This window comes from Pelobates fuscus, chromosome 10 (genome assembly GCF_036172605.1).
Source record: "Pelobates fuscus isolate aPelFus1 chromosome 10, aPelFus1.pri, whole genome shotgun sequence".
Taxonomy (NCBI): domain Eukaryota; kingdom Metazoa; phylum Chordata; class Amphibia; order Anura; family Pelobatidae; genus Pelobates; species Pelobates fuscus.
In genome coordinates this window covers 80,561,257-80,584,782 of record NC_086326.1, presented here as the reverse complement: position 1 = coordinate 80,584,782, position 23,526 = coordinate 80,561,257, and the positions used below count along the sequence as shown (strand labels likewise).

The window sequence follows — 23,526 nt, the reverse complement described above, 5'->3', positions numbered from 1 at the left end:
TTTCACAGGAAAACACGAGATTCTTCAATAGCACACATTACAATATTATGTGCTTGCAGTTCCAGAAACCATAAAAATTATTAAAAAAAAATCCCAAATCTAGGAATGCCAATCACATGAAATCCGAAGAGCATGTTATGCACATTTTTATTTTAATACTACATTTGAGAATACAGTTTGTATGGTGTTTTATGGAACTGCACTATGATCAATTTACTTCTAATTTGCAGCATCAGGTGTGTGTTTAGTCACACTATTGGTACTTTACATAGAATGATGGTTAAGAATATATAGTGTGCCATTCTTAAGTATAAATGTTATGATAGTGGGGAAAGACACAAAAAAACATGAAGAAATGTTTTTAGCCATGGTTTACAAGCCTGTATAGGGCACAGCAAACTCATTGCTTTTCAAATGTAAAAGAGAATTCTAGTTCACAGACTGATAACTGTAGCCTTTTTTTATGCTTTGCCATTAACAAAGTCCATGACTGCACATGCTTAGTGAAACACTTAAAGGGACACTATAGTCACCTGAACAACTTCAGCTTAATGAGGTTGTTCAGGTGAGCACTATAGCTCCCTGCAGCCTCTCTCATGTAAACTCTGTATTTTCTGAGAAAATACAGTGTTTACATTGAAAGCTAGGAACACCTCCAGTTGCAGTCACTCAGAGTGAACCAGAGGGACTTCAGAGTTGATGGAGGCATAATATGCTTCCATCCACTCAGATCTGCTGTCAGCAGAGCACAGGGCAGCACTGTGCACAGCATCCTGTGATTCAGTATCTCCTCCCTCTGCATGCAGACACTGAACTTTCCTCATAGAGATTCATTGATTCAATTCATCTCTATGAGGAGATGCTGATTGGCCAGGGCTGTGTTTGAATCATGCTGGCTCTGCTCCTGATCTGCCTCCTTGTCAATCTCAGCCAATCCTATGGGGAAGCACTGGATCAGGCTACCACATGTCAGCGGACTGCTTGTTTTTCTGAGTCTAACAGCATGCAGATTTACAGCTTCTGGCTTGAATACAGTAAGATTTTTACTATATTTATGGAGGCATGAGGGGCCCAGGGGGGCTAGATGGTGGTTTTAACACTATAGGGTCAGGAATACAGGAATGTCCTGGGGGAAAGCATTGTGATTGGCTCAGAGAATCACTTCTGTGATGACAGCCAATCAGGCAGATTAGGGGCAGAACCAGCAGTAGCAGACTGGAATAAAAGTAAGAATTTACTATATTTAGTGGGACATGGGAGGGGAAGGACATGATGGTATTTTTAACACTGCAGGGTCAGGAATACAGGTTTCTCTTCCTGACCGTATAGTGTTCCTTTAATATTTAATCTTTAACTACCTTGGTACCACAATGCTGCTCTAATGTTACCTATGTTCTGTGCTTCATTTTATTTGATATACATATTTTTATATTCCTTTGTTACTTATTATGCTGCATATATTCTTATTTGTTATACCATGGAGCCATCTGATGTTTCCTGGATCATCGCTAAATGCTGATGCTATTGTAGCTTTGTGCTGTTTATGCCTAGCATTACTTTCAAACATTTAACTTACAAAAAATTTAAAAACAGGATTTCATAGTTATTTTGTGATCATCAGTGTTTTAACTTTGTTCAGATTGGTCATTGAAATAAATCTAGAGGAAACCACAAATTAATACAATTGGCTTTGCTTTTAGTCCAATATTTTAGATGGTTGAACATCAAGGGAAGCACAGTATACAATATCAAATCATCCCAAAAAGCCATCAGAAATGTATGGAAATAGAGAGCGTTCTCTTACCTTTATACATTCCAAAGCCATTTTCTTTGCCTCTTGATTCTCTGTAGATGGCCCTCTTAGACTTGACTGTTCTGTTCCGCTGAGAGTAAGCCAATTGACAAAACTCAGAACAGTAGACTCCCCACTGAGAAAAGACAACATATTGAGCCACATGGTTTCCAGGGTGTTTGTCCAAAATCCTCAAACATTTAAAGGGACATTTTAGACCTCTAAAACATTTTAGCTTGCTGAAATGCTTTACATGTGAAGACTGCGTCTTTTTTTCATTTTACAGAAAGTGCAAATTTCAATTAAAATGTACACTTTTATAAATTAACCTTTTTACACACCCTGGCTGTTAATCAAGACAACCAGTCCATCCTGTTACTTCCTGATTTGCTTTGCTCAGTGGAGCTTAACTCAAGAGACAGCAATTGCCCAGAGTATCTGCCTTGTCAAAGACTTCTCATTGACCTGAATCGTGAAGTCTGTGATCGGGCAGTCACAGCAAGTCTGGGCTGAGTTAGAAGTGGAGAGCTGCCAAACGCTGCAGACAAGAAATCTGCACCATTTGCAAGCTTTTTTTTTGTTTGTTTTTTTAAATATGCCAACAATTTAAAAAATGCATAAGTAAATGTGTGCATGTTTTCGTTGGGGTATATGTATTTAACAGTGCTTTCTATTTTTGGGGATTTTGGAAGGGAAATGGCCCTTTAAGCGTTACTGCTTCACTTTCCACCACAGAACAAATCATAACAATCCGATAGCAGGTCAACTTCACACCAAAAGGCATATTCCAAAGTTATCCTCTTTTCCTACATTACAGATGGACCTGGCAACATCTGGACCATAATGATGTTTGTCAAAGACCATAAATACCCAAATAATGATCTTAAACATACATAAAACACTCAACAGTGTAGCATACACTTGATTCAAAAGTCTAACCTCTACCTGAGTAGGAGCATCTTGCTTCCACTACAGATGTGTGTCACTATGGGTTTCATTCTCTGAACCATGAACTTGTAAACTGAAAACTGAAATCCAAAATCTAGGCCAAAAGAGCAGTTATAGAAAAATAATTTAACTCCACTAGTTACAACTCTGCACTTTAAGCCTAAATTTTGAATTTCTGTTTTTAATTCACTAAATGTTTATGTTTAGTGAAAAAACCTTTATGTTTCACATAACTGCACAAATATACAAAAGCAGATTCCGGGGGCGGGGCGGGGCCGGGCCGCCGAGCTGAGCGGCAGCCATCAGAGCTAGCTCCGGCAATGGGCCGCATGAATATAAAGTAATAATGCTTTAAAAGCCCACCTGGACCCGAGACAGACATGGGCATTGAGTGAGAGGTGGAACGGGAGCACACCGCATGAGCCTCAGCTGGATCACGACAGAGTTATCCGCATGACTTGCAAGACGAGCCCACGGGGCATACGCACATGTGGAGATGACAGGAGGTGAGAGACAGCATGACAGAGGGAGAGAGGGGGACCCGGCCCCGCTCCCCCCCCCCTCGGGCCGGCGGGGGTGATCCCGGCCCACAAGTCGAATCTCCGGAGCCTGGAGGTGAAGGGCCCATATAATGAGGAATCCTTCCTCATGAAGGGCCAAGATGGCCGCCGAATGTGCCAGATGCAGGGAGTTACGCGGGGTCGCCTGGGCCTTCGGTGTGGCGGATCCCGTGGATGGACCCCTCCAGGCGGCAGAACAGTCGGCGTGGAGCCGGCCCTTACCCCAGGATTTGGTGGTGGTCCAGGGAAGGATGCCCCTGACTTTGTGAGCCCTGTGTCGTTGGGGTGAGCTGGACCCCCGGCGGACCAGTGACCGGGAAAGCGAGCGCTGGCGACATGCATGAGACCGGAGAAGGGTGAGGCACCATGGGGCTGGAGCTCCGACTGGGTACTGCAGGAGTTGGGGAGGTGCAGGGGATAAGCGGCCGAGGACTTTTCGGCGGTGGGAGTCTGTTGGACCGCCGACATCCCTGAGTGCCCACAGCACCGCAGTGTTCCCGGTTGCACGGCCGGAGCAGGCCTGGAGGGGAAAAGAGTGGGACAGATGCACCGGAGGTGCTAGAGAGACCTTGCAATGACCGACTGACTGGACACATAGAAGCACACTTGGCATAAGCAAACCAGAGGCCACGGTAGGGAGCAGCCTGCACAATTACACCTTATCTTGCCAGGCACTGCTATGCCACCTCCAGCGGAGAGACTTAATTATTATTACTAACCTCGTCTGAGCACTGTCCCAAGCAAAGAATAAATAAAACAACGAAGGACAGATAAGGATAAAGGGACTGTTTCATGATAATGGGATTGAGAAGCAGTTCTTCATGTAATTTTTGTTTTTCCTTGCTTTGATTAGTTGATACTCATTGGTCCTTATTAAGTTAGCTTGAAAAGCTACAGGAATTCATAGTTTATGCTATAATACCCATAGGGATTAATGATTACATCGTTATATTAAGTTTGCTCTATATGAGCTAAACATGCCACTTCTTTTTAAACGTGGAAGCCCTTGTGCAATAGATATATATAATTTGTTTGCTTACCTATGCTCATCTTTTTGAAAATCCTGCATATGAAGGATTCTTTATTATTATTATTTTTTTTTAATCAAGCGCACTTCCAGGCACTATTTGAAGTTAAATAACGGTTGAGTCTCTTTTCTGAACTGTCCATACTGGTAATAACACACAATATACAGTGTACAATGTCCTATTTGGTTATATATAAGCAAGGTAGATGTAATGTTTTAATACTGCATTATACGTTCCAAAGTCTCAGTACTCACGCATCCTACCTAACATAAAACACAGACACAAGCCAGCGACCACAAAACCTTTGCATACAGCCTGCTGACACAGACCAAAGGCATACACCAACGGCCATGGGATAATGGCTCGAACAGCTAACACAAGGCACCCTCGTATCCAGCACACACGCAGCACTCGCACGCACCAGTCAACGGACAACATATGCTTAGGGTTAGACAGGAATATGGCTCAGATGACTAAAAAGCTTGCATAGTGCGTTAATAAGCCTGATGAATATGCCCTTGATATACCTAATCTAAATTTAGATTTTGTAAAGTTTATGTACACTTAATTTACTTAAATGCATGTTTATTTGACTAAGTATGGGACAACCCATGCGGAAAGCGCCATCACACACATGGTTAGACATGGGTATGGCTCGGACGACTAAACAGCCTGCATAATGCGTTAATATGCCGATGGAATGCCCTTGATGTCTTAAATCTCGCAAATTTATGTATAACCAGTTTACTATACTACTCGTTTGTTCTGACTTATATGCCTCTGCGCAGGCACCCTTATGTAACTTTTACCGATTCATAACATGCCTGCCCACGCTCTAGTGCGGCTTTAATAAACATATTTAAAACAAAAGCAGATTCCATATGTTTAAAAAACAAAAAAACTTTGTAAAATAAATATATTTTTTCAAATTGTGAAAAATAACTACATACCGGTTGGCAGGAATTTCTTCCCGCTGAAGTGAGATCTTTCCATTGGGGTCTACATAGTCTTCAACCTGAGGGAAAAAAAGGTGTGGTTACAATAATGAATTATTGATATACTAGCAATCTAACAACTGTAACAAATAAAGAGAACCCATTATATTGTCAAAGTATGGTGCAGAGCTCCAAGTGCAATAAGGACACTGGTAATTGTGTCTTTGATCTAGCAACGCTTATCCACACCGATAGAAACTTTGACAATATCCCCAAACTTCCACTTTTCACATTTTTCTTATTTTTGCTAAATATGATTCAATGTTTAAAACAAAAAAATGATGAAAGAAAATCTATTTGTTTACCAGTGAGTAACTCTGCAGGCCTGTAAATTGATAGACATAACTTACAGATCTGACTCTATTAAAGGTAAGAGCCCCCATGTGTACACAGACGATCCCAGAAAAGGCAGAAAAAGTTCTTGCAGTTTTTTTTTTTATTAAGGTTAATATGGTAATAATTAGCAATGCATAATTCAACAAAAAATCTATTTGAAAACAAAATCCCAGTGGAAACAAGACATTGATGGAAAGTATATGCAAACTCATCCAATAGGAAGTCAGATGGTTAAAGAGTCACTAAAGGCGGGTATAACAACTTATTGCACATTTTTATGGTGCATATTCGTATCATTACTTTATTAGTATCATTAACACGTGTCTATCAGTGGTGTTTTTGTATTACAAACACTGGTGTGGCAAGCTGAACTAACCCACCTGTACACTGCTAACCCTTGCTCACTTTACAACATCTAGAGCACCGCCTCTCACCTCTACCATAGCCTTGGGCAGCAGTTCAGCGCGGAAGAGCTGTAGCATGGAGTCCATAATGTTTTTCCAGCCCTCCCGTAAAATGTCTCCATGGCGATGCGCAAGGTGAAACACAGTCTTTGCAGCAATCTGGGCTTTTGGGTTACTTCCAAAAACAGTAGGAAGGTTCTCTGCAGCCTTACATAAGATGTAAATACATAAAAACATTGTTGAAATGCACACAGCAGTGCAACAATTGTTTAGTACAAAATAAATAAAAGTTATTACATCACTATTTAGAAAATAAATCGTGGACATTGGGTGGTCTTCGAAAGACAGTCATCAATAGTAAATAGCTGCAAAGTCAATGAATTCAAAAGAAAAAAAACAAAACTTATGAACAGATTAATTTTAATGAAATGGGTTTGGAGGGAAACTTTTAAAAATATATTTCTGTTTAAGATGCTTTATAGTCCAAAAGTTATTGAGCATTCGTTATGCATCCTGATGCTGTATATTCATGCAATATTTCCATTATTTGGTAAATTAATTTTATCTAAGTCAATTGAACTGAAGAGATAACATTCACATTTTATTAACACACATCCAATTGTCATTCTCCAAAACATTTGAGTGATGAAATGATTAAACTGGAAACAGTTCACCTTCAATAATTTATCATTATCTATGTATTTATAATTATATAGAACAAAAACAATTCTGATGTAACTGTCAAACTAATCAGAAAAGTTATTATTCTACATATGAAATCTTCATCTGATAGCAAACACTAAAGATTATAACAAGAAACAAGAACGATCCTTTACATTTGCAAATCATGACTGCAATCAAGTCTTACCAATAGTGACTTAAATTGTGATTTAAACAGACTTGATTTAAATTAAATTCACAAATCTACAATCTACCACATTCAACTTTGTCTATAAAGTGTTCTGTTCTAGCCACTTCTTTCATTTGTTTTTCACAGACTCATTAGTACATTGGGTTTAGTGTTCTGGAGATTCAGTAATGAATCACAGTCAGATCACTGTAGGATGATCAGGTGTTCACTAATCCCTGCTGGATTGTATTACTGGCATTAAGAGTCAGTCTTGGACACCAACTGCACTTTTATCCTATGTAAATCTAGTGCTCACATCAGTTACAATCGAAGCACCGAGACTAATAAACCTGCCAAGGCTGACCTCTTATTTGATATGGATTTCACGCTCAGCTGCTCAATTGTTTGGAACGTTGACGAAGATACCAAGAAAAAAGGCACTTAATATTGCAGAGCATGTTCTGAACACCTCACATGTCTGCTCATGTAAGCGTGGGAAGCAACAAGTGCCTTTAGGAACATTTGGGTTTGGCAGGAATACCCCACAAGTAACTTCCAAGATAAAAACAAAAAAACAAAAACGCTTTGACAGGTCAACTAAATTTTAGACACCTCTGGCTCATGTTGGACTAACTCCTAGCATGCACAGCCTGCAATGAAGCCTTTTCCAATAGCAGCTAGAGGTTCTCTGCTTTCCAGTTGTGTAAGAAGTCTGCCCTACTCATAAGGTTAAAATGACAGCAACATTAAAACAATTACCCACCTAACCATTCTTAAACCAGCAAATTGGAACATTAGAGACAGTCTCTTTATTTTAATAGTATTATATGGAATAATATACTGTGATAAGTAGCACCCAAAGCAACATGCACACTGCATGTTTAAAGGTAGTATTACATATATGCAGCTTGAAAGGGTAAATTAAACAATACAGAGCAGCAACAGAAAGCTTACCTCGCTGCTAAGAGTTGTAAACTTGCACAAAGAAATAATAAGATTGTCGAAAACATCGCTTAGTCCGTAGTGAGCAGAGATCATTGCACATTTCCTAAAATGTCGATAGAAAAAAGATAAAAACGTAATGTGAAACTGAATTGGAAAAAAAAAAAAATATATATATATCACTATAATGTATATGTATATGTATAAACAAGGCGTCTGCGTCACAACAAGTTCGAGCGTACTACTGAATATATAAAACATCAAAGATATAGGTGCGTGATTGCTCCAGTAATAAGCATAAAGAACTCCAGCAGCGATAAAATAGCAAGTGACTACGTAAAAATTGATTGAAGGATACAGTGTTTCAGAGATACTCTAAAGGTAACAACATATAGTTGTACATGTAGGGACATAAATAGGAGCCCGATCAACTAAATTGTTAATTTGCAATGCAAGAAAATAACTTTATTGTGAATGTAAAAGTATATGTCTCTCAAAGTATAAACCTACAAGATACATAAATCTATAACATGCCATATATTATGACAAAACATGACATTTCCTAAAATGAAATTCAATAAAGCAGTTCTGTAAATTGTGAGAATTCAATAAGTTGAGGGAGGGGAACACACATCTATATACATACAAATACACTTATATGACACACAAAAAAACAGAAAAGACAGGATAAATCTATGCTTCTATAACATGGCCTCTCTATTAAGCAGATTGCATTTTCCTTCTCTACCTCAGGTGCAAATTGGATTAGACAATTGAGGAGATATGGCTTTTATTTTCATTTTAGTTCACTTCTAAAGTGTACATTTGAGGTTCACTTTTTTTTTCTCTGCATTAAGAATAGTATATATGGGACCGTTAGTTTGCAGTATTACCAGTTACAGACACCCCATTGCCTAAATATGAGAATTAAAAAAAAAAAAAAAAAACACTGTTCAGTATACATACTCCAATCAAAACCTGCAGATCTCTTGTCTGAAGCCTTCTCAAACCCTCCACTTCTAACTCCAATCACAGACTTCCCAATTAAAGTAAATGAAAAGTCACGTAATCTGAGCAATTGACTGCTTTTGAGTATAGCTCCGTTGAGCTAAGCAACCAGGAAGTAACAGGACATGCTTTTCACAAATAAAGCACGTCAACATACTGAAGTGCTTTAGGGAGTGTGCCTTTTACTAATAGACTAGCAGATTTGATTTTATCTTCATCTTGATTTCAGTTAAGGATTATGAAACATGGGCAAGAGAAGAAATCTGTTATTACACTATCTTTTCGTTTGCTACAGGGAAGCATGAGCGGGTATAGTTCTGTGTAGTCCTAGTACTAACAAGAAATATTTTTTTGCATTGGTCATTTATTGTGCAGCAAACACATAAAACAGAGGGAAACAGCTGAAATATTTGCCAGATGGTTTAGGAGAATCCACACACTAGGCTGCAATTGAAATCCTTTTTTATAAATTGGTGTTCTATATTACGCTAGCGTTTCTTAACTCCTGGGTTGGAGTTTCAGGCATTTATATTAAATCCTCACTGATGGGGGCAGAAACATATCAGTCAGGACATATTTCAACGCCTACCATTTTGTTTTAGAAGTTACAACATAGTGGAGATTCAATCAAAGTCATCAATAGGTCATAAAGCTAATCGCACAAACATAATGTGTGTCCCTGTGTCCCATCAAAAAAATAAATAAAAAAAGTTAAGAACTTATACATATAAATCTATAGGGGCCTTAATGCCAAAAAGAGGAATAAGCAAGGGATGGTGGGCTCACTAACCCATTTTCAGATGTGAAATGCTTCATTTACCTGAAACCAGATATAGCTTTCTGAATGATGGTTTCATCCATGCTTTTGTCAAAAACATATGACAAAGCTGCAATAGTTGGTCCCCATGTCATTGTGAATAGATCATGGTCATAGCTTCCTTGGGCCACATGCAAGAAGATACCCTCTGGAGTGGCACCCCTGTGCAATAATACACTCCACATGTAATTTTCCTTCACAATGCCGGTTTGCTCCTCTGGCATTACAATCTCATCATTTCTGGGAAGAGAGAAAAAAACATGCTTAGTAAAGCAAAATAGTGAGAACCATTTAAATTAAGGGGTATATTGTAGAGGTGATAACCTAGGTTATTCCGCGTCACAACACTTGAAAATTTATTTTCTTTTGGTTTTAAAAAATAGAATACAAATAAAAAGGCTATGTTCGTATTAAGCAAGTACAGTAGTGAATTAATCAAAGCACTATAGCAATTATATTTGGCCCCAATGCATTTGAGGTATTAGCCTGAATAGAATCCTGGTAAGATTTGTTCAAACACTGGTACAACACTTGTCAGAATATCAAGGAAATATAAGCTTTAGAAACTGAAGTTTTTACTGGTACTTCAAGATTTTGGAAAACAGATGTGAAGCCTAGACAAAACAAAATTTACAATATGTTCGAAAAGGTGTTTTGGTCCATTTCGAATATTTTTATTTTACATGCGATGCCAGGCTGTCATGGTACAATCTCTGCATAATACGCGAGAGTGCTTAGAGGACATGGGCAAGTATGTAGCACGGTAAAATGAATGCTCAAATGCATTTGGAGCCACAACTGGAAGGGCTGAAAAAATACATTATTTTGTGCTTCTATATTCGTATTTTAGACCTCACCTTACACCTTTACCCACCCCTTCTCATTTACATTACTTGTGTAAATGATAAACAAATATGAAACATTAAAAAAAATGTCCAATCTCGTGGCTTCCTCCTAAGTTTATGTGTCATATTGCTTAAAGTATGTAAATAAATATACAACATCCATTTAATGCCTTGAGGAAGAAAAAAAAAAGCAGATACAGGCCAATCAGTGAGTAAGTACAGTTCCTTTGTGAACTGTACATCAGTGTGAACATTTCCTGTAAGAGAGTTGCTAATTAACAGTAAGTGGCTTGTTTGTCAAATAGAAGAAGCAAGCAGTCATCTAATTCCCCCTTCACCTTAACACTTCTCGAAGAATCTAAGGGTCTTGCTAAGGCCAGGGTTGCTAAAGTGCAGACTTTTGTTCATCACCCAATACATTCCAAGACTGGCCTCTAAGTCTGCTAGCATGAAAAGAAGAAATATAAGCAGAGGAGTGCCAGAGATCACATCCTGTCTTCTGAGTGGTGTAATCCCCTGGGCTTTGAAGTCACTGGTGTTGGATTTATCGTGCAGACTGGATTTCTGAGCATTTCTTAAGCTCTGCTTGCCTATAAACAGCTGTGAGCATTAAGGGCAGCACGGTTTCTTAGCATCTAGATAGGGTCCAGTGACGACAGAACAGTGGTGAGGGAAATTTGATCGACTGCTTGTGTGGACCATGGAATCCAAATTAAAAGAGAAACAAACAGATTAATAAATATTAAAGTAAACGGTGAGCTGAAAACCCAGATTCAGCATTGTGCCAATTTCCATAGTACCACCCTTCTTTAGTAACAGAAGACTATTACAAAGAAGCTTCTCAAACATACTCCAGAACGTCACCTTTCACGGAAACAGACGGTAGAATGCTTTGTATGTTTTGAATTTCCCCTGCACATTTTTAGAACTATACCAAAAAAAGGCCATGCCCCGAAATACTTTGTTTTTAGACCTTATCGTTAAAAGGACTGGATTAGAGTCCCTGGCAAAATACACCTGTAAAAATAAAAGATAACTTCTGTAATGTCTGGGGTGGAAATTAAACAGATAGCTCTGAGGCACATTCTTTCAAAAGGAAACTCCTCTTTACCATTAAACAATTAACAAAGAAGTCACCCCAGTTGGTTTAGATCAGTAACAGTTAACCTTCACAAGCTGTCTGAACTATTGAATGGGTAAAGAATGGCTGAGCATAGTGGGAAGTTTAGTTCAAAAACATTTGAAGTGCCAAGGAAGGCATCACTGGTTAAGGTGTTGCTCTACAAACTCACTTTACTGCATGATAAATATCTTCCAACATGTCCTGGTCAAAGTCTTTACCGCCATTTACACCTTTAAGGTTTTTTCTGAATTCCTGCACAAATGCAATGGGAAGAAAAAAAAAAAAAAAAAAGATTCAATTCAATATAAGATATTGCAACAATTGTATTGTAGACATTTTGGCCACCAAGAAAATAATGCACAATGACCAAAATGCCTAATTTCATTGAACATTCATGATTTTTAGATAAAATCTCTCCTGGCCTTGACAAAAGATGACATCTAGTAATGTTAATACAGTAACATGATTACTGCATTTTACCTTTTTGACTGTTAGCACAGCTTACAATTACAAATTATATTCTTATTTAATATGGATCATATTTTCTTTTTAGAAAGTAAAGCAGCATATAATTCTCAATTTGAATGATTTAAACACATGTATTTGGGAAGAATGAGTGCAGAGAAAGCTTAAAGTGTAAACATAGAATGTGATGGCAGATAATAACCATTCGGCCCATCTAGCCTGCCCAATTTTCTAAATACTTTCATTAGTCCCTGGCCTTATCTTATAGCTAGGATAGCCTTATGCCTATCCCACGCATGCTTAACCCCTTAAGGACACATGACGTGTGTGACACGTCATGATTCCCTTTTATTCCAGAAGTTTGGTCCTTAAGGGGTTAAACTCTTTTATAGTTTTAACCTCTACCACTTCAGCTGGAAGGCTATTCCATGCATCCACTACCCTCTCAGTAAATTAATACTTCCTGATATTATTTTTAAACCTTTGTCCCTCTAATTTAAGACTATGTCCTCTTGTTGTGGTAGTTTTTCTTCTTTTAAATATAGTCTCCTCCTTTACTGTGTTGATTCCCTTTATGTATTTAAATGTTTCTATCATATCCCCCCTGTCTCATCTTTCCTCCAAGCTATACATGTTAAGATCCTTTAACCTTTCCTGGTAAGTTTTATCCTGCAATCCATGAACCAGTTTAGTAGGCCTTCTTTGAACTCTCTCTAAGGTATCAATATCCTTCTGAAGATATGGTCTCCAGTACTGTGTACAGTACTCCAAGTGAGGTCTCACCAGTGTTCTGTACAATGGTATTAGCACTTCCCTCTTTCTACTGCTAATACCTCTCCCTATACAACCAAGCATTCTGCTAGCATTTCTGCCTACCTTTAAGTCGTCGGAAATAATCACCCCTAAATCCCTTTCCTCAGATGCTGCGGTTAGGACTCTGTCAAATATTCTGTACTCTGCCCTTGGGTTTTTACATCTAAGATGCATTATCTTGCACTTATCCACATTAAATGTCAGTTGCCACAATCTGACCATTTTTCTAGTTTACCTAAATCATTTGCCATTTGGCTTATCCCTCCTGAAACATTAACCCTGGTACATATCTTAGTATCGTCAGCAAAAAGGCATGCCTTACCATCAAGGCCTTCTGCAATATCACTAATAAAAACATTAAAGAGAATGGGTCTAAGTACAGATCCCTGAGGTACACCACTGGTGGCAAGCCTATGCTTCGAATATACTCCATTGACTACAACCCTCTGTTGCCTGTCACTCAGCCACTGCCTTACCCATTCAACAATATTGGAATCCAAACTCAAAGATTGCAGTTTATTGATAAGCCTTCTATGTGCAACAGTGTCAAAAGCCTTACTGAAATCTAGGTAAGCAATGTCTACTGCACCACCCTGATCTATAATTTTAGTTACCCAATAAAAAAAATCAATAAGATTAGTTTGGCATGATCTTCCTGAAGTAAACCCATGTTGTCTCTGATCTTGAAATCCATGTGTTTTTAGATGTTCAACAATCCTATCCTTTAACATGGTTTCCACCACTTTTCCCACTACTGAAGTAAGGCTTACTGGCCTATAGTTGCCCGACTCCTCCCTATTACCTTTATTGTGAATGGGCACAACATTCGCTAACTTCCAATCTTCTGGGACTACTCCTGTTAACAATGATTGGTTAAATAAATCTGTTAATGGTTTTGCTAGTACACCACTAAGCTCTTTTAATAGCTTTGGGTGTATTCCATCAGGTCCCATTGACTTATTTGTCTTTACTTTTGACAGTTGAAATAGAACGCCTTCCTCTGTAAACTCACATGTAACAAATTACTAATTTCCCCTTTTCCTTCATTTTCATCTGTAAATACTGAACAAAAATATTAATTGAGGCAATCAGCTAGACCTTTATCCTCTTCTATATACCTTCCTTTTTTTGTTTTTAATCAAACTAATCCTTGTTTTACTTTCCTTTTCTCATTTATGTATCTAAAAAATGATTTGTCCCTTTTTTACGGACTGTGCTATTTTCTCTTCTGTGTGTGATTTGGAAGCTCTTATAACTTGCTTAGCCTCTTTCTGCCTAATCTTCTAATCTAGATCATTCTTTCTTCCTCACTCTGGTTTTTTTTTTATATTTACTAAGTGCTAACTTTTTGTTTTTTACTTTGCGGAGTACCACAGTGGTTTCTTAAATTTTTTGCTTTTACTGACAAGCCTAATGCAATTTTCTGTTGCCTTCAGCAGTGTAACTTTTAAATAATCCCATTTCTCTTGGACTCCATTTACATTGCTCCAATTTGATAATGACTCCTTTACACAGTCTAATTTTAGAAAAATCTGTTTTTCTAAAGTCTAAGACTTTTGTTTTTGTGTGGTGTGACTCAGTCCCTGTTCTTATATTAAAACACACTGACTGATGATCACTGGATCCTAAACTTTCACCTACAGTAATATCTGATACCAAATCTCCATTTGTTAACACTAAATCTAGTATGGCCTCCTTACGAGTTGGCTCCTCAATGACTTGTTTTAGAGACAATTCCAATAGGGAGTTTAGAGTATGTGTGTTCCTGGCACAAGCAGCTATTTTGGTTTTCCAAATCACATCAGGAAGATTAAAGTCACCCATGATGATAACTTCCCCCTTTATTGTCATTTTAGCTATTTCCTCAACTAGTAGATTATCCAACTCTTCTATTTGTCCTGGGGGCCTATAAATCACACCTACACGAGGTACTGTGTGATTACCAAATTCTAACATAACCCAAACGGACTCTATGTTCGCCTCACTAACTTCTATGCTATCCTTCACATACAGGGCCACCCCTCCCCTATCTTGCCTTCCCAGTCTTTTCTATATAATGAGTAGCCTGGTATTGCTATGTCCCAGTCATTTTTCTCATTATACCATGTCTTCGTAACAGCGACCAAATCTACATTATAAGTTGCCATTATTGCACAAGTTCATGGATCTTATTCCCTAAACTGCGAGCATTTGTAGACCTGACTCTAAGCTTATTTTTTTAACACACTTGGTACAGGCACCTTCTGTCCTTGTTTTGGGGGGCAACTGGATTGATGTTTTATCACCCTTTTGCCCCCCCTCCCTCCCTCCTAGTTTAAATACATCCGAAAAAAACCTCTGAACTGCTCACTGGGAACATTTGTTCTCTTTTGAGAAAGATGCAAACCATCTTTTTTGTACAGTTTATTTCCATTCCAAACAGAGCTACCATGAGAAATAAAGCCAAATCCTTGCTCCCGACACCATTCACCAAGCCACAAGTTAAAGTCCCTAATACGCATTTGCCCGTCATTCTCAGTGTTATACACAGGCAGAACTTCAGAGAATGACAGTGTGGAAGCAACCTGCCGTATATCATTGGCAAAAACACTAAAAACTTGCTTAACCTCTGAAACCTCATTGCAAGCCAAGTCATTTGTCCCTAGATGGACAAGTACATCCAATTCCCCTTCCTGCCCCTTGTGTGGCTGTCATGGTACTCCTTTAATTCATTTACAGCTGATGTAATAGGAAATTAAAGTTCACCAACATATTGTGCTAGCAGAAGTGTCCCCAAATGAAACCACAGCACGGGCAGGACAGTAGGTAGGTGCCTCTGATACTGTAACACTCACTGAGCTGGGGACATGAACCCAAAGTAAGTAACTTGTCTAAGTTAATTAGACTGAATAAATCATTTACCTAGAAGATAAATAATGTATGCAATGCCTATAGTGAAGGGGTAGGCAACCTTCGGCACGCCAGATATGGACTACATGTCCCATGATGCTTTGTCAGCAATATCTCTGTAAAAGCATTGTTGGAGATGTAGTTCACAACTTCAGAGGCAAAGATTGCCAACCCATGCTAGGAGCACTTTGCATTAACGTGAACCTGTCATGACAAGATTGCTTTAAACCAGGCAATTGCAACTCCCATTATTATCTGGCCATCCAATGCCTTCAAAGAATTCAGGGAGTTGCAGGCCATCAACAGCTGGGAGGCACAGTTCGAGACGCCTTTAATCCATTACATTGTTTGCAGCAGTTTTGCTAAAACTTCAAAGTCGGTTATAACAATGTCAAATACATTACATGAGCCCATATATGATTGAACTCTCACCTCAAGAGTCATTGGCACATTCTGTTTCCGGACATTGTGATTGTGTTGGTCAGTATTCAGCATTATGACGGCATATGCTAAAGCAAAGCTGGCATCACTATTTACAAAGGGAGTTCCGTTAGATTTCTGTAAAAGATTGCAACTGGTAACAAAACAGAATCTTAAAGGGCACATTTTATATGAATCAATTTTTCCTGACCATGAAAAATAAACAAAAAAAACAAACAAACAAAAAAAAACAATGCATCTAATTAGAGAAAACCACTGTGGAGACGGAAGTGTGTGCCCCACCACTGTTTAGTGTGTGCAATTTATACAAGCATATAGGCATGTGCACACATGTGCAAATTAGAATGATCTTGAGCTACAAAAGAGAAGTAAACTTTGCCCTTCAATTTTTGATATTACGAATGCAGGGACCATATTACAGCTGCAAAGGTTTTTGCTAATTATTGTAGTTGTAAGCCACCTGTGAGTGCAGAGACAGGGTATTGTGTTTTAATTAATTTATTATTAGCAATTATATAGATATGTATCCGCAGAAATTTTAAATTATATTTATAAGATAAGAGGATATTTAGAGGTGAAAAAGGCCCTACCAAACAAGCTTACAATCTATATGGATTTGAGGTAGGCAGATATTAATCATTAGGTGTCTTGCCTAAGGACACTTACCTGTAATTAGGTCTGACAGATTCAAACCCGAGTTTCCCAGTTTTAAGGCAGTGACTTAACCTGTGCAATTTTGCAAGCTGCTTTGGTCCCTTTAAAATGTGAAGTGGACTGCCCTAGCAGATATACATTTCCTTTACTTACTCTCCAGTGCTCTGTGAAAGCCTCCAGCAGCCTATGAATAACAGGGGCTTCGCCAGGTAAACGGAAAGCTTCAAGGTAAAGTCTTAAAGCCTCATCAATTCTCAGGCCTTGGAAAAGAAAAGTCCTGAAAAGTGAGAGAATTAACTAATAAATAAGAAAAGTACAGATCACTTCTAATGTAAAAATAATTTAAATTGTAAAACGATAAGCATCTTGTCTATCACTATATTTACTCCACCTCCTTATTGGATCAGACAGTATGATATATGTGAAAATATCCTAGATGGTTCAATCAAGAGCAAATAAAATTGAAGGATTAATTCTGTATTTGAAATTTTCAGCACTAACACATTATTATTATTATTATTATGATGATATTTATAGAGCGCCGTCAAATTCTGCAGCGCTTTACAATGGGTGGACGAACAGACATGTAGTTGTAACCAGACAAGTTGGACACACAGGAACAGAGGGGTTGAGGGCTCTGCTCAATGAGCTTACATGCTAGAGGGAGTGGGGTAAAATGACACAAAAGGTAAGGATAGTATTAGACTAGTGACGTTGCAGAAGAGGAATCAATTGGGAGCTATTAATAGTTTAATTGATACGCTTTTATGAAGAAGTGGGTTTTTAACGATTTTTTGAAGGAGTGGAGACTGGGTGAGCATCTAACGGAGGAGGGAAGCGAGTTCCACAGGAACGGTGCAGCCCTTGAGAAATCTTGAAGGCGAGCATCAGAGGTGGGAGTACGGACAGAAGATAGACGTAAGTCTTCAGCAGATCGTAAGGGCCTAGACGGGACATACTTGTGTATAAGGGAGGATAGATAGGTGGGAGCAACATTATGTAGAGATTTGAAAGCAAGAACCAGAATTTTAAATTGAGCTCTATGTTTTATAGGAAGCCAATGTAGGGACTTACAGAAGGGTGAGGCATGGGAGGTGCGGGCGGACAGGAAGATGAGCGTCGCCTCCACATTCATTATGGACTGTAACGGCGCAAGTTGGGAGCACGTAAGACCACTGAGAAGCGTATTACAGTAGTCAAGGCGAGAAAGGACAGTGGAATGGACCAACACCTTAGTCGCATCTGGCGTTAAGTAGGGGCGGATGCGCGCAATGTTTTTGAGATGGAAATGACAGGATTTGGCGATAGATTGAACATGAGGCTTGAAGGAGAGGTCGGAGTCAAAGAGAACACCTAGGCAGCGAGCCTGCGTGGTGGAGCTGATGGTAGCACCGTTGACTTGGAGGGAGACAGACACAGGAGTAACAACATTTGAGGGAGGAAAGACCAGAATTTCAGTTTTGGTCAAGTTTAGTTTAAGGAAGTGGGCAGCCATCCAGTTAGAAACAGCAGAGAGGCAGTCAGAGACACTAGTCAAGAGGCACGGGGAGAGATCAGGAGAGGACAGGTAGATTTGCGTGTCATCTGCATAGAAATGATATTGGAAGCCAAAGGAGCTAATGAGTTTACCATGGGAGGCAGTATAGATGGAGAACAGTAGGGGACCAAGGACTGAACCTTGGGGGACACCAACAGAGAGGAGTTGGGGAGAAGAAGCAGAGACAGAGAAAGAAACACTGAAAGAGCGCTGTGAGAGGTAGGAGGATATTGTGGAGGATGAGAAGAAGATGTTGATTATCAACAGTGTCAAAAGCCGCAGACAGGTCAAGGAGAATTAGGATAGAGTAGTGACCACGAGATTTTGCAGCGAGTAGATCATTGGATACTTTGGACAGTGCCGTTTCCACAGAGTGCTTAGCGCGGAAACCAGATTGAAGCGGGTCTAGCAGAGCGTTGGACTCGAGGAAGTCTGTCAATCTCGCATACACAATTCTTTCAAGGATCTTGGATGCAAAAGGCAGTAGCGAGATAGGACGATAGTTGGATGGGGAGTTAGGGTCAAGATTGGGCTTCTTGAGAATTGGGGTTACAGTTGCATGTTTGAAGGGCGATGGAAATATACCAGAGGAGAGAGAGATTGAGAATTTTAGTGAGAGGTGGAGAAAGAAAAGAAGACAGAATACGGATGAAATGCGAGGGAATTGGATCTAGGGAGCACGTGGTGGGGCGGGAGGACTGGAGCAGAGCAGAAACCTCTTCCAATGTAGCGAGTGCGAATGAACATAGAACAGCAGAGGGAGTGAAGTTAGGGGAAATATTGTAAGGAGAAGAAGAAAGATGAGAGATCACTTCAAAGGGCAGTGCATAAATCAGTCCTGGTGAAAACCATCGCTCACATATTAAAGAGGCAGACAACTCAGAGCACCTGCCGTACAACGTCTTCTCTCATTGAGCTGTATTTGGAAATCTGTGATTGGACAGTCCCAGAAAGTCAGGGCTGGGTAAATAGGGGAAAGCTTTCAAAGTCAATAGACAAGAAAACAGCAGCTTTTGCAAATCATTTTAGATATATCCCTAAGTAGAAAGTGCTTAATTAAATTCATGCATGTTTTCATTTGGAGTAGATCTACTAAACAGTGATTTTTTTATTGGAAACGAAATGTAACTTTAATAGTCATTTGGTAACACATTGTGAACTATTTAATATAATGTGTATTGCATTGATGTTAAAACTGAATTGCAAAACAGCATAGACGGAATATTTTTTCCATCTCTGTTATAGCCATTCATTAGCTACATTAATTTGTACTTCACAGAAAAAAAACTAGACTATCCTAGATGGCAGAACTCCATCGCACAGTCATTAAATTAGAGGGGCAAGGGTTTAAAAATAATACCAGGAAGTATTACTTTACTGAGAGGGTAGTGGATGCATGGAATAGCCTTCCATCTGAAGTGGTAGAGGTTAACACAGTAAAGGAGTTTAAGCATGCGTGGGATAGGCATAAGGCTATCCTAACTATAAGATAAGGCCAGGGACTAATGAAAGTATTTAGAAAACTGGGCAGACTAGATGGGCCGAATGGTTCTTATCTGCCGTCACATTCTATGTTTCTATTACCTAATAGACTATCAAGAGTGGTAACAATCCGGTCATAGTTGAGACTGTCCGTATGGAACTGTCTGAGTACTTTGGTAGGAATGCGGTTTCCGACACCCGCCCTGCTACGGTATGGGCCGCTCATAAAGCAGTCATTCGGGGAATATTTATCCGTGAAGCTACATTAAAAAAGAAACGTAAGATGCAATTATTGGCGTCCCTCCTGGAGGCTTTGGGAAAGGCTGAGGAGAAACATAAGGCCGCCCCGTCCACCAGCACGCTGGTGGACGTGCAGAACCTACGCACATCGGTGCGTGCAACACTCATTGATGATACAGCTAGGGCGATGGTATGGTCTAAGAGGACGTACTACGAAAAATACAATAAAATGGATACGCTGCTAGCTAGATCTCTTCAACCGAGACAGGGTCACTCCCACATCACGCGAATTAAGGACGCCACAGGTAAATATTGTACAGACCCCACCGATATAGCGAAGGTTTTTACAGATTATTATGCTACATTATATAACCACTCCGGTGGAGGCGACGGCATTCAACAACAGCGTGAGACTGAGGATACGAAAATTTTTCTGGATCAATTGGCTCTACCGACGCTGGGGGGTGGAGAAGCTGCAGTCCTGGGAGCGCGAATCACGGCCGACGAAATAGACGCGGAGATTACAACGTTAAAAGGCAATAAAGCCCCAGGCCTGGACGGATTTGAGGGCGGCTACTATAAGGTTTATCGCGAAGAGCTTACGCCTCATCTAGAGACGTTGTTTAACAATCTCATGGAGGGGGGTGTACCGGATAGGGACATGTCGCTGGCCGATGTTGTTCTTTTGCCTAAACCGGGCAGGGACGATTCGATCCCTGAGAACTTCCGTCTGATCTCGCTGATAAACCATGACTCTAAGATTCTGGCCAAGATCCTAGCGACCCGCCTAAACCCCTTCTTAGCGCGTTTAATTCATCCGGACCAAGTGGGATTTATACCCGGCAGACAACTGTATGAGAATACCCGGCGTAACATTGACCTTATATGGAGGCAGGCGACTAGGAGGATCCCAACGTTGATCCTGTCACTTGATGCGGAAAAGGCCTTCGATAGAGTTAAGTGGCCTTATCTATTTGAGGTTCTTCGGCACTTTGGCCTCCCCAACACTTATATCACTGCAATTAAGGCAATGTACACGAATGTTCAGGCGCGGGTCCGTATAGCAGGTTCAAAGGCGCTACCCTTCACCTTGGGCAACGGAACCAGACAGGGCTGCCCTCTGTCACCTATCGCTGGAACCCCTATTGCAAAAAGTGCGCTGTACCCGGGAGATTCAGGGGATCTCAATAGGAGACCAGCGGTATGTGGTATCCGCGTTTGCGGACGACGTATTGTTGACTTTGACGGAACCGATAGAATCATTGGATGCATTGGCAACGGTGCTGGAGTCTTATGGTGACTTGGCCGGCTACAAGGTCAACCTGCCCAAATCAAGCGCGCTCCCTATTTGTATACGTGACTCTGATATTGCCCATGTGGGGACTGCACACACTATCCGGATCGCGAGAAGCCATATTAAATACTTGGGGGTTCACCGAACGGCAGATCCTTCCCGGCTTTTCCAACAGAATTATACCCCCTTGCTTCGCACTCTGGTTTCGGATATGGAAATTGGCAGGATAAACCGATCTCGTGGATCGGTAGAATCCACGCGGTTAAAATGAATGTGCTCCCCAGGATTTTGTTCCTGTTTCAGGCTCTCCCGGTTCGTCTCACTCGGTCTGACTTAGGTGCACTTCAGCAGGCGGTAGGAAAGTTTATCTGGTAGAACAGGAAACACAGGGTTTCCCGCAATGTTCTCTACAGAGTGAAGTCGAGGGGGGGCCTGGGATTACCAAACTTTTATTTTTACTATCGAGCGGCCCAGCTAACACAAATAGCTTTTTGGCACTCCCCCCCGGATGCAATGAGGTGGGTTGACTTGGAGGCGTCTCTTATGGGACCGGATATCCCCCAGTTCTTCATGTGGGTCCCCCGGGACCATAGACCGACGACGCATATTGCGTGTCCGGCCATAGCAAACTATGAAAATATGGGATGCTGTATCGGTTAAGTACGGGTTGTCCTCCCGGGCGTCCCCGCTAGCTCCCTACTTGAGGAACAAGGCTTTCACCCCAGGCCTGGACGCTAGGGAATTCAAAGGGCTGGAAGGCGCGGGTATCCAACGCCTCTGCCAACTTTATGAAAGCGGCGCCCTCCTCCAGTTTGAGGACTTGAAAGCCAGGGCGGCTCTATGCCCGTCTGACTTCTTTCGATATCTCCAACTTAAGGATTATGCGCAGACCCCAGCTAACAGAACTTGCGCGTTGCAGCCGCTCACCTTCTTCGAAACCATGTGCCTCAAGGAACAATTCCCAAGGGGCCTCATAACAGCTTTATATGCGCACCTGAGTACCTCCACTTCAGAATGGGGTGAACTTACTTACATAGCTCAATGGGAGGCTGATCTAGGGGAGGAGCTGGAGGGGGTGGAGTGGCAGGAGATTTGGGAGGCTGCGGCGACTTCCTCCATATGTGTCTCCATGCAGGAACAAGCTTATAAAACCATGTTCAGGTGGTATACCACCCCGGTGAAGTTGTGTAGGATGCATAGGTTATCTACGGACGTGTGCTGGAGGGGTTGTGGGCATAAAGGTACATACTTACACATGTGGTGGGAATGCCCTGAGGCCCAGAAATTTTGGAAACGGGTAGCGGAATTACTGACGGATGTTTTCGGTAGAGAGATTAAACTAGACCCATGGGTGTTCCTTCTGGCCAGGCCTCTAGAGGACTGGACCAGAACCGAGCAGAAGCTGGTACATAAAGTTAATCTGGCGGCTAGGCGGGCCCTGGCACAAGTCTGGCTTCAACCTTCCGCCCCCCCACTTCATGTAGTGCTACAGAAGATTAAGGATACATTCCTTATGGATAACCTCACAACAAAGGTCAGAGGCGCGTTGGCAAAATTCAATAAGGTTTGGGCACCTTGGATAGATAGCGGCATGGGAGCTTAGGGCACGCGGGAGCTGGATATGGCCCTACGCGTCAGTTCCTCTATGATCCTGAACGGGACGGTTATTTGCTTGATTTGCTCCCCTTTAGAGGGAATATTGGTGCTTCCAATGGGAGGCATCTGGAGAGGCTGGCTTTCGGGGGGAGGTGATCCTCTGGGTTAGGAACGGCACGGTAAGGTTGAGTTCAGGGGCAATGCCCCATGGGCTGCTACTGGGGGACACGTGACTATTTTCCCCTCCCTTCCCTCTCCTCTACCCTTTCCCCTCCTGATCCTTTTTCCCTATGTTCTTTTCTGTCCCCGCTTTTCTATGTTCTTATTGTATCCCCTTCTTTCTTCCATTCTTCTTCTATTCTTTTGAATGGCTCCATATCCTATTCTTTTATTTCTCAATCTTGGCTCAGACCTTGTCATGCCTGGATAGGGACGCTATTACCTAGAGATTTTTAGGCTTCTGCGAT

General features: G+C 40.8%; 1 protein-coding gene across 6 annotated transcripts in view; it reads right to left on the bottom strand.

The window, feature by feature from the left end:
• GBF1 (golgi brefeldin A resistant guanine nucleotide exchange factor 1) overlaps positions 1 to 23,526 on the bottom strand; it is a 177,689-nt gene that overhangs the window by 25,986 nt on the left and 128,177 nt on the right. For all 6 annotated transcript variants that reach the window (XM_063434333.1, XM_063434328.1, XM_063434330.1 and 3 more), the window contains 8 exons: positions 17,064 to 17,187; positions 16,248 to 16,373; positions 11,818 to 11,900; positions 9,684 to 9,920; positions 7,868 to 7,961; positions 6,094 to 6,270; positions 5,279 to 5,343; positions 1,805 to 1,928 (listed from right to left, as the gene is read on the bottom strand). In XM_063434333.1, coding sequence (XP_063290403.1) covers positions 1,805 to 1,928; positions 5,279 to 5,343; positions 6,094 to 6,270; positions 7,868 to 7,961; positions 9,684 to 9,920; positions 11,818 to 11,900; positions 16,248 to 16,373; positions 17,064 to 17,187 — 1,030 coding nt within the window. The remainder of the gene's footprint in view (positions 1 to 1,804; positions 1,929 to 5,278; positions 5,344 to 6,093; positions 6,271 to 7,867; positions 7,962 to 9,683; positions 9,921 to 11,817; positions 11,901 to 16,247; positions 16,374 to 17,063; positions 17,188 to 23,526) is intronic.